Source organism: Sinocyclocheilus rhinocerous, unplaced genomic scaffold, assembly GCF_001515625.1.
Source record: "Sinocyclocheilus rhinocerous isolate Xijiao unplaced genomic scaffold, SAMN03320098_v1.1 scaffold3533, whole genome shotgun sequence".
NCBI lineage: Eukaryota > Metazoa > Chordata > Actinopteri > Cypriniformes > Cyprinidae > Sinocyclocheilus > Sinocyclocheilus rhinocerous.
In genome coordinates this window covers 63057-75022 of record NW_015660876.1, presented here as the reverse complement: position 1 = coordinate 75022, position 11966 = coordinate 63057, and the positions used below count along the sequence as shown (strand labels likewise).

General features: G+C 35.9%; 1 protein-coding gene across 1 annotated transcript in view; it reads right to left on the bottom strand.

The window, feature by feature from the left end:
* The window catches only part of LOC107725422 (GTPase IMAP family member 8-like), a 10265-nt gene extending 800 nt beyond the window's left edge, over positions 1–9465 (bottom strand). The window contains exons 1-5 of the mRNA XM_016534665.1: positions 9444–9465; positions 8699–9328; positions 7800–8350; positions 5562–6169; positions 2418–2422 (exon numbers count right to left, since the gene is read on the bottom strand). Of these exons, the coding sequence (XP_016390151.1) occupies positions 2418–2422; positions 5562–6169; positions 7800–8350; positions 8699–9328; position 9444 (1795 nt within the window). The 5' untranslated portion in view covers positions 9445–9465. The remainder of the gene's footprint in view (positions 1–2417; positions 2423–5561; positions 6170–7799; positions 8351–8698; positions 9329–9443) is intronic.
* Between the last annotated feature and the right edge of the window lie 2501 nt (positions 9466–11966).

Genomic DNA, 11966 nt, shown 5'->3' with positions numbered 1-11966 from the left:
CGTTAAGCCCAGGGAGGGCTCCTGTTTGCCCAGTTAAGCCCAGGGAGGGCTCCAGCCCCAGAGCTCACTCCAGTGTCGGCTCCAGCCCCAGAGCTCGCTCCAGTGTCTTCTCCAGGCCCAGTGCCCGCTCCTCGTAAGCGCATTCCAGAGCGCCCTTAAGTGCCCGCTCCTCCAGAGCGTCTCAAGTGCCCGCTCCTCCTGAGCGCCCGCCAGAGCCCGCTCTTCCTGAGCGACCACCAGGATGCCTAGTTTTCCCCAAGAACATTTTTTTTGGGGGGGAGCATATGCCCGTGGCCGTGGTGGCCGAGCCAGCTAAGGCCACGGAGGATCCGCCATGGCCTCCTGAGTCCCCTGATCCGCCATGGCTCCCTGATCCGCTCTGGAGGCTCTCCTTGTCTCTGCCCTGTTCCAGTCCTGCACCAGCCTCCAGGGCGCCTGCCCCCCCCTGGTGCGGGACGCGCCGTCCGGGAGGAGGGCGATCTGTCACGTGTATGTTCCTGTTGTCCTTATTTGGTCCTTCCAGCTCCTTTTCCCATTATTATTATCACCTGTTCCTTGTTGTTAGTTATCCCCATCACCTGTCTGCCCCTCGTTATCTGCCCTATTTAGTTCTAGCCCGTTCTGTTCTCCCTTGTCTGGAATTGTTTGTCAACTCCTTGTGCTACGTGTGATTCCCTGAAAAAGATAATTAAACTCCTTTGTTTTCTACTCCTGGTCTCCTCGCTCCGTGCTCCTCACAGTAGCAACCCGTGACATGAGGGAATGTATCTATTTTTTTTTTTTTTACGAGCACTTAGCTTTTTCGAATCATGACTTCAATTTTTTTGTGTGTTCACATACCAAGTGACATAAAAGTCACCAAGTTTCGTACCATTCTGGTGAAGCTACAATTTTTAAAAATTCAAAATGTAAAATTCTCCCAGTCAGAAATGACCGAAGACCGCACAAGGGTTAAGACTAGATTTAAAAGCAGACAGTGTTTGGGGCCATAGTAAATTGTTCCAGACTTTAGTAGCAGCAACTGCAAAGGCACAATCTCCTCTGTGCTTCAGCCTTGCTCTAGGGACAGCCAGAACCATATAGTCTGCAGACCTCGATAGGATGTGCGGGTTGTATAAGGTCAGAAAGGTAAGTTGTGGCTACCCTGTTTTTTAGGATTCATAAGCAAATACTGTTCTTACAGTTTTTTACGATTGCTTACACTCTAAAATTAAAAATAGCACACAGTTAGTGAAACCTTACACTCAAGGAGCAAAACCTCAGTCCAGATCTGCAGAATTATAAGCACATTCTCAGCCTCACACTTTTTGCAAAATACTACACACAGGAAGTGCTATGGCCAGATGCAGCGAAGAGATGATATTGAGTTTTTTTTGTTTTGTTTTGTTTTGTTTATTTTTTATGCTTTCTTTTTCTCTCCACAAATATTTATCTTCTATATTGCATTTAGAATATGTTCTGATTTTCAGTGCAATATGCAACCTTTGGAAATGCATGGATGTATTGACTGATTTTACAATGTGGAGAGAAACAAATATTTTCATCAATGTACAGTACTGGTCTTGTGTGTTGTGTTTGGTCGATCATGTACGGTACTCTAACAATATTTCTGAAAAAATCAAACCCAGTCTACAGTATATCATTAGAAAAATGTAGAAATGTTACATGTGTTTAAGATTGAGCACCACAATGTGTAAGTGGTTCAAACAGAATCAGATTGTATGAACCATGTGTGTGCCATATAGTGCTAAAATCGGGTTTTGTTAAATTATTGAAAAGTTTTGAACAAAGTGCTTAATTTTGCAAAAGATCTGAGGTGTTCTGATACTTGTGTGTAAATTGTGTGTTGTGTTTTGACAAAAAGAGCCTTGTTTTTAAAATCGTGCTTAATAAAAAAAACTGTAAGAGAGTGAACTGATTTGCCTTGAAAAGGACTTTGACTCCAGTTACAGGTTCTGCTTGGCAGAAAGAAAAAAAAAGATGTCTCTGCATTTCAATATTTTTAGCCTATTCAGTTTGCATAAATTAGCCTTTTTACACACTATCAAAAATATTTTTAAAAGGGAGAGAATAAAACACAAAATAATGACAATAAACACAAATAATCATAAATGCCAACAACTGTGCGGTTTACACAGCTACACATGCAAACACTGACAGACCTTGATATTTTTAAAGTCTGTTTGCAGATAGAGACATTCTTTGAATTTCTTCGAAAATATATCTGCAAGTTTAATTTGTATTAAAATGTGTTGCGTATCAGTTGCTTCATCTTTCAAAATGCCCATTCTAATCAAGTGTATATAACTACTGAAAAACAATTAAGTAATTAAGATAAATGATAATTTACCTCAGTATTAGATTATAACTGTAAATTCACATATCTGGTTAAAATTTTGCATTGGTTAAAACCTTACCTGCACTGCACGCCATTATATCACCGACACTTGATATTCTCAAAAATCAAAGGTCAGATTTGACTGAAATGCCTATAAAATGACCATGTTACTCACATGTGAAAGTTTTAGACACACATCCATGTATTTTGCGGTTAACCAACAAAGGAGTAAATACAACATTCCTCTAAAAGCAAAATTTCAAATTCAAAACAGATTTGTTTCACAATTAGAATATCTAAATTAATCTGTGATTACATTTAAGTGGTAAGATATGTGACCCTGGACCACAAAACCAGTCATAAGGGTCAATTTTTTTTTAAATTGAGATTTATACATCACCCGAAAGCTAAATAAATAAGCTTTCCATCGACGAGATACAACTATTTGAATATCTGGAATCTGAGGGTGCAAAAAATCTAAATATTGAGAAAATTGCCTTTAAAGTTGTCCAAATGAAGTTCTTAGCAATGCATATTACTAATCAAAAATTAAGTTTTGATATATTTACGGTAGGAAATTTACAAAATATCTTCATGGAACATGATCTTTACTTAATATCCTAATGATTTTTGGCATAAAAGAAAAATCGATAATTTTGACCTGTACAATGTTTTTTTGGCCATTGCTAAAAATATACCCCAGCGACTTAAGACTGGTGTTGTGCTCCAGGGTCACATATGGTAAAATATACCACAATAAAAATATATATAATATTTATATTAGACTACTTTTATGGCAAAAACAATAAATAAATAAATTTCATCACAAAATTTCCAGGGAGCATGAACTGACACCTTGAATGCAAAGTCACTTAAAAAGCATATGCAAAATGCATATATTTAAATTTTCTGACCAAAAAGCACTTTGGAGGTTTTTGATTTTTTATGATTCTTTGTTTTATCGGAGTAAGTTCAAAGGGCTAAGAATAAAGTGATGACAATAAAAAAATGATATTAGTGCAAACCTTACTTGAACTGCTTGATCTCACATGCGAGTTGATTTTATAATATGACTTTATTTCTTAAACTATTTTAATGCAGGTGAATGTACTTGAAGCAAACAGAACATTAAATCAAACACCATGCAATAAAACAATAAAACTCACTAATATGGAGAAAAGACCCAAAAAAAGAGCAAAGAACACCACCTTTCCCAACCTGCTTCCCTTTATTATCCTGAACCCCCTCCTCTTTCCCTCTGCTCCTCCACCAGCCTCAAGACACTGAAAGTTCACTAAGAATGTCTGTATACCACATATGATGTATCTTGTGAATCTATTGTTTGATATCATTTTTAACGTCTCAGTGTGACTGCTAAAATGACCTCAATTTCACAGCAGTCACTTATACTATGAGAAAGACTGAAAACTGTTCTGCTGCTGAGATCTGGGTGTGTTTCCTCAAGGTCTCTGGTGAGAATGTTTTCCCATCTCCGGCCAGGTGTGACCCTTGGTCATGGATCCTGACCAACCAAAAGGTCTTCTTTACAATTAATTTGATTATTTATTTGTTCTGGTTTGGATATATAAGGGGAAGTAAGTGAAAAGAGTCATTTGAGTAACCAGAAAAACCCCCACACAGTGTATGTTTCCAGGTTTCCCCAAACAATGATCAATGTTTTTGTCCTTCAGATCATCTCCTTAAATGGTGTACATTTAAGATTTCTCACCAAACATCTCTTGGATGATCTTCACTGGTTTTTGTTGCTACCGTGTGTTTTGAGTTTGAGCTCCGTCAAGTTAATTCTTTGTCGTCTAATTTTCTATTTTAATATCAATTTTATACACCATCATTTTCGTTTATATAACGTGTGAATATATCCCCTACCTAATTAATGCTGTTCAGTTGCTTTGACACAATCTGTATTGTTAAAAGCGCTATATAAATAAAGGTGACTTGACTTGACTTGACTGGTATTTCCTCATGTTGAGTGAATTTTTATCCTAAATGATGAACACATGTGGTCCAGGCAGGATCATGGAGATGCAGTTGCTGATTTATCTCTGAATCTCCTCATTAGTAACTTCAGTATCAAACAGTCCTGGAGTGTTGATCACAGTAACATGTCAGCCGTTGATTTCAGATGTTTCTGGCTCTCTTTAGTAGTTCTCTCTTTAGTTTTAAACAGTCAGGGGAAGAGGGCAAGATGTGTCATTTTTTTTCTTTTTTACCTCTTTTATTATTTTGATGAGCCAAATACCGATGCAAACTCTGAAGTGTTTCCTTGTGCATAGTTAAATTAGCTTAATAAGTTTTGGCACAACTTACCGCATAACTGTAATATGATGATGAGTGGGTTTAGCCAGACATCAGAAACAATATTTTTAAATGGCAGACATTTACTTAACACTATGCACAAACACTATTCGAAGAGAACTGAGCTGGATGATCTGGATGATCTTTTTTCAACAAAAAAAACTGACTTTAACTGGAAAAATTACTGTTTTTTAATTGTCCTCTTGCATTATTGACAAACTGTTTTTCTGTTTGACACTAAAGCTGCTTTGACACAATCTGTATTGTATAAAGTGCTATATAAATAAAGGTGACTTGACTTGACTTGACTTGAAAATGATAACTACCATAAATATCAAAGATAAGGTTTATTTGGTGTCCTTAAAAAAAATCACAATAATGGATGCTAAAAAGGTTGAATTTATTAAGGTGACCAGACTGAAAAGAAACAAAATATCTGTTTCAGTTTTATATATAAAAGGGAAAAAAATGGAAGGAAAAATAATGTTGCAATATTTGATGCTTTTATTAAATACACAAAGTATACAAGCAAAATGCCAATATGTAATGGCTCAGGTGAAAGATACATCCTATGGATACGCTGGGGACGTATCATCAGTGATGCTTCCTGTGTTCATCGGGTGTTTCGGGTCTTTCAACATCATACGCCCTCATCCAGGTGACCCAGCCGCTACTGCCTTTATCTTCTCTCTCTCTTTCAAATCTCTTTCTCATTTTCTCCTGTTCTTCTTGTTTTTCTCTCAGTTGTTCTTCGTGATTTTCTTTTCTCTTTCTTTCTTCTTCCTCTCGTTCTCTCATCTGTCGTTTCTTTTCATCCTCCCATTCTCTAAGCTGCCGTTTTATTTCCTCTTGAGTCTCTTTTCTGTCATTTTCAGCCTCTTTTATTTTTATTTTCCATCTCTGTCTCTCCTCCTCTTCTTCTTCATTCCTCTTTCTCTCCTCAGATTCTCTCTTTTTCATTTCCTCTCCTTGTCTCATCTGTAATTCTGCTATGATGCGTTCCTGTTCATTTTTCATCTTTTCTTGATCTTGTCTGTATTTCTCTTCTCTCTTTCTGTTTTCTTCTTCTCTTTCTTTTTGCTGTTTTTCATACTGTGATCTCTGATTTTTAATTTCTTTCTTCATCTCTTCAAATTTTGCATCATATTCAGCTTTTTGCTCTTTTTCCTCCTTTAATCGTTTCTGGTTCTCAATTTCTTGTACCTGTTTTTCTATTTTATGTTTTTCTTCTAAATCTTTTAATAGTCTTTGCTCTTTTTGTCTGAACTCATTCTCTCTTTGTATTCTCTCCTCACCTGCGTTTCTTTTCTCATCTTCCAGTCTCTTCTTGAGTTCTTCCATTTCTGTCTCATATTTGACTCTCAGTTTCTCATGTTGAGTCTGAATTTCTCTTTCTCTTTCTTTCAGTATTTCCTCCATTCTCTTTTTAATGGACATCTCTGCCTCCTCAAACATGCTGTTAGTGAAGTATCGACACTCATTAGTTTTTTTCACCTCTTCTATCATGTTTAACAGTTGAATGACTTGAGTTTTGAACCTGGTCATGTCACCAGCTGTAGTGGCCATTCCCAACAGTGCCGTAACTTTGTTTTAAAAAGTTAAATTTTAAATTTTTTTTTTATTTTTAAAAAGATTTAAACAACTTCTTGTTTTCTTGTTTTTGTCATCAAAATAATTCTAATCAGATAGCTTAAGGTAAGTAAATACAGAAAATAAAAAAAATTGCATCTTCATGCAATGAAAACAATCAAACAATAATACAGCCTGGTTTATTTTTCAGTTTTTCATATTCTTGTTTTAGCTCTTTTATTTCTTCTCCTTTCTGGTCTTTCAGGAGTTTATAGAGTTTTTCCAGTAACTCCTGTTGTTTTTGATGTTCTTTAATCATGTCATCAAGCTCCAGAACGTGCTGCAGTTTTCTTTCTGTTGACTTACTAAATTCTTCTGCTTGTTTTCTGGCTTCATATTGATATTTCTTTTTCATCTCTTTTATTTTCTCTTCATGTTTTTGTTTAATTTCATCTTGCGCTTCCTCTTCTTTTTCTTTTCTCTCCTTCTCCTCTCTTTCTCTTCTCTTGATCTCTTCTTTATGCTCTCGTTTCAGATCTTCAATTATTTTCTTCCATTTATTTCTCTCTTCTTCTTGTCTCTCATCATCTTTTTGTTTTCTTCTCTCCCACTTCTCTTTTCTTTCACGCTCCAGTTGTTCATAATATCTTTCCATTTCATTTCTCTTTTTCTCATATTCTCTCTCTTTTTCTTCTCTTTCTCTTTTCTCTTTCTGTCTCTCCTCCTCTATCTTCTGTCTTTCTTCTTCTCTCTCTCTTTCAAATCTCTTTCTCATTTTCTCCTGTTCTTCTTGTTTTTCTCTCAGTTGTTCTTCGTGATTTTCTTTTCTCTTTCTTTCTTCTTCCTCTCGTTCTCTCATCTGTCGTTTCTTTTCATCCTCCCATTCTCTAAGCTGCCGTTTTATTTCCTCTTGAGTCTCTTTTCTGTCATTTTCAGCCTCTTTTATTTTTATTTTCCATCTCTGTCTCTCCTCCTCTTCTTCTTCATTCCTCTTTCTCTCCTCAGATTCTCTCTTTTTCATTTCCTCTCCTTGTCTCATCTGTAATTCTGCTATGATGCGTTCCTGTTCATTTTTCATCTTTTCTTGATCTTGTCTGTATTTCTCTTCTCTCTCTCTATCTTCTTTTTCTCTTTCTTTTTGCTGTTTTTCATACTGTGATCTCTGATTTTTAATTTCTTTCTTCATCTCTTCAAATTTTGCATCATATTCAGCTTTTTGCTCTTTTTCCTCCTTTAATCGTTTCTGGTTCTCAATTTCTTGTACCTGTTTTTCTATTTTATGTTTTTCTTCTAAATCTTTTAATAGTCTTTGCTCTTTTTGTCTGAACTCATTCTCTCTTTGTATTCTCTCCTCACCTGCGTTTCTTTTCTCATCTTCCAGTCTCTTCTTGAGTTCTTCCATTTCTGTCTCATATTTGACTCTCAGTTTCTCATGTTGAGTCTGAATTTCTCTTTCTCTTTCTTTCAGTATTTCCTCCATTCTCTTTTTAATGGACATCTCTGCCTCCTCAAACATGCTGTTAGTGAAGTATCGACACTCATTAGTTTTTTTCACCTCTTCTATCATGTTTAACAGTTGAATGACTTGAGTTTTGTCTTGTTTATCATTGTTATTAAAAACCAGGAATCTGTTTCCACAATCTCTGATCAGTTTCTTTAGTTCAGCAGACTTACTTTCACTCATATATTTGTCTATGGACTTATTCTTTAGTTCGTCTCCTCTAGTGAACAGAACGATGCTGAACTGAGCAGCTTTTGATCCAAAGATCTTCTTTATCAGATCCACAGTGTCCATCTCAACCTGGTCGAATCTTTTCACACTCAACACAACGACAAACACATGAGGTCCAGGTGATGACAATGAAACACATTTCACTATTTCTTCCACCACTTGATCATTTGACAGTGTTGTGTCAAAGAGACCTGGAGTATCAACAACAGCTACTGATCGACCATTAACTTCTCCAACTCCCTTCTGACAAACAGTTGTCACTGAATCGAGACTTACTTCACTCACAAACTCATATCTTCCTAGAATAGTGTTTCCTGTTGCACTCTTTCCATTTCCTGTTCTCCCGATCAGCACAATCCTCAAAGACTTCAGATCATCTGTTTCAACTTCAGCACCTGAAAATCACGTTAGTATAATTAATGGTTGAGTTTCCAGCAGAGTTGAAATCTCTGTTTGTGCTTTTAAAAAGGCATTCATGACAGGCCATGTAACTTTGTGGACAGAAGAAGCAAATATCTACTGGCTTTAATTTCACTTGTATTTTCAATTGATAATTTTGTGAAATTTCCTGGAAGTGACAGTTTTGTTCTATTGAACACATGAGATGGAAATGCAGCTTGTCACTTGAATGACAACATTGCTCTGTTTTATTTTCCATACATTAATTATTAAAAAAATTATTAACAAAATTATTACCAAGCAATTATTACCTACAAGAGATTTTAAGGGTAAAATTTACTCACCCTCTGACTCCATCTTCTGCTGTAATTCTTTTATTTCATTCTCCATTTTCCTCAGTTTCTCTTCATATTTCTTCTCTGTTTCATGTCTGGCTCTGTTCTCTTGAGCCTTCACATACATCTCTGATGAATAGGGTTCAGTCTTCATGTTCTCTATATAAACCAGCAGTTCTGGGATCTGTCTTGAATTTTCAGGTTCATTTAACCCCATCACTCTGTACTGACCTCCACAACGACTGATTAACCTCTGAAATTCTGGGCTGGATTTGATTAAATCTGCCACTGGTCCTTCAACAGGGAGATTTGAGGTGAAGAGAACCATGAAATGCTCTCTTGAGTCAAATATCCTCTGGATCACCTCCATTTCTGCTTTGGCTTCATCTGTCAGTGGACCAACAGGAACAATGAGGAGGAAAACATGAACTCCAGGATGACAGAGAGACACACAGCGGAGAGTCTGACGCATCACTTCCTCATCTGAGAGCTGATTGAGAGCTGGAAGCTCCACCAGACTGATCAGATGATCGTGAACTTCCACGTCTGATCTTCTCTCTGTCTGCTGCAGGATCAGCTCTGATATCGAGGATTTTAATGTCCCGTCACTCCCGCACACAACCAGATTCAGCTTTGACACTTGAAAATTTTGCAAAACATATATCAGACATCTAGATTACAACTTAGAATAACAACTAGCATAAATTGCATCTTTCAATGTTTATCTTTTTTTCTTCTTCTTTTTTTAGCTTACTGTTAGGGCGAGGAAAGTTTGGACTGCTGGAGCGATAACCATCTGGACTTTTCTCTTTCTCTCTTTTTCTCCCTGTAATTAAAATAAATCACACAGAAAAATAAGTAGTTTATAAAATATTATATTATTGATGGATGTGGCAGTACTTCACTCACTGAAATCACCAAAGCAAAAAACACACTGGGTAGCATAAACCTGTGCAAAGAAATATTCAATCTTTCAACTTAAACCTTTAACCAATTAACATTTTATTAGGATCAGACACTCCAGTGCAATTCAAATTAAACATGGAGGATTTTATCAAGAAAGCAAACCGCATCTGGGATGGAGAAAAAATATTTCTAAAACCAACTGAAGGATAAATATTTTGTAGCTTGCAAAGGAAGAGAACATCATTGTCATATCTCTTGATTACAGTATTCATTACATGTTAATTCTACTGTCAGACAAAAGGTGGAAGCAGAAGGCAGGGAAAGAGCTGAAAGCAAACTCTTTGTTGCATTGCAATGTTCAGTTGAGTTATTATACCAAAGCAATAACTAAATGGAAATTTACAGCTTCAACTATTTTTAATTTTGGCTGAATTATTAATTTAACAACTAAAATCTTTGTTAAATATTTATTTATTTTTATTTTATTTTTGTTTTATTTTCTTCCCTTAAACAAGACTCATATGTGAGAGCTGAAATTCATAGGCTTTACTACGTTTTTAAAGCCTCCCAACTTACACACATAAGGGAACCTAATTTACACAGAATTCAGCACAACAAAAACATTGAGTTCCACACTAAACCACAACCCTTTTTTCAGTCAGAGGGACAGATATATAGCATATGATAAATTGGTCATACATTATGTTAAGATGTGTTTGAAAACATAGGAAAATATAGGGAAAATAAGGTACGAAATGTACCTTTTAGCTTTTGTACGTTAGGGCACCGCCCCAGTGACAGCTTTATTGTCTGAGAGTGTAGATTTTTTCGGTTTGTCTTTGTCAAAAATTCTTCTTTGTTGAGAAAAGTTGATGTAAACTTCAATGTTTCAATTGAATCTTTCCCAAAAAATATTTAAACAAACAAATCAAACACAGTTATAGAGCATCAAGTCAGCAGGCCCTCAAGCAAGTCTCACAATAAATCATGTAGGCTACTGTAGCAGAAATGGTGTCTGCTTCTCCTTTTATACATTTGGTAGAATATGCAGTAAAAGAATATGCTAGAAATTTGAAAAAATGCAATAGACTAGAAAATTTACTACCATATATATTTAATGTCTAAATAGTAATATCTAAATATTACTTTTTACATCAATGTCTCAGTGTTTTGTGAGAAATCTAGCCTATAAATATGTGAATGTGAAGGATGTTATTTTATGCAAACAACTCCCTAATCACCATGAGAGAAGCGCTGGATATGTGCTATTACTTGTATATTCATATTCATATGCAATGTGCAAAATGCAATTGTAAACTTAAATGTGCATTTAAAGATGCATTCTGAGGTAGCCCACACTATGGAGGGTCAAATTCGAGTGAATCGTTAGATTAATACATAATTAAATGGTTTAATAGTGCAAGAAATAAGAACCCCAGCGTAGCTACGTAGGCTACTGCACTTATCGAAGTCAAGTTTTGAAAGTCATTTTTTTCTTTCTTTCTTCTTTCAGTACCGGAAAAGTCAGAATAAGATCAAAGCAAAACTTAAAAAGCACTAACAAATGCCGAAATAACCACACACAATGATCCTACAAAGTACGTTTCACTTTACAGCCAGGCACTGCTATATTTGCATGTTTACAATTTTTTTTGTATTAGTTACTTACTCTTTTGATATGTGAATATTAAGCAAACACTTAAAAAATCTTGTAAAAATCAGAGGATCAGTTACCCTATTCGATTCTGATTGCTCGCCAAAGATACATTCAACACACAAGTACACACAAGAAGTTTAACTTATCTGTTTAGACGAACACAAATCTTACCTTCTGTGTGCTCCATTTTATCATCAGCGACTTCAAGTTTCCAAAACAACTGTCTCTGACTGAAGTTGAAAGGAGCGCATACTGTATAAAACCCAGCTGCGTCCCCTGGAGGCTTCTACATCCAGTTCACCAGTAAAGATGTGAACGTAATATCTGGTTAAAATGAAGAAATTCGTTTCCCAGTCTACACCATACGATTTCCACATTAACCAGATCAAATTAATGCACTTTTCAGAGTTTATGAAAACAAGCGCCAAACTGTGCTAAAACGGCAAACCGTAAAAAACACACACATATGCGCATGTATTGGATAATTAATTCTTATCCATAGAAAAGGTTTTGTTTTGTGACCATGGCTCAACATGAAAAGATCAAATAACTAAAATAGACATTTAAAACATTAATGAAACCCTAATCTCATTCAGTTTTATATTAGGCTGCCGCTACCTCATCGCTACCTAAACTCATAGAGTTTACATACAGTAGCCTAAATCAAAATTGAAATTAGTAGTTCTGATATATTTCCTAGATGAGCCAAGGTGC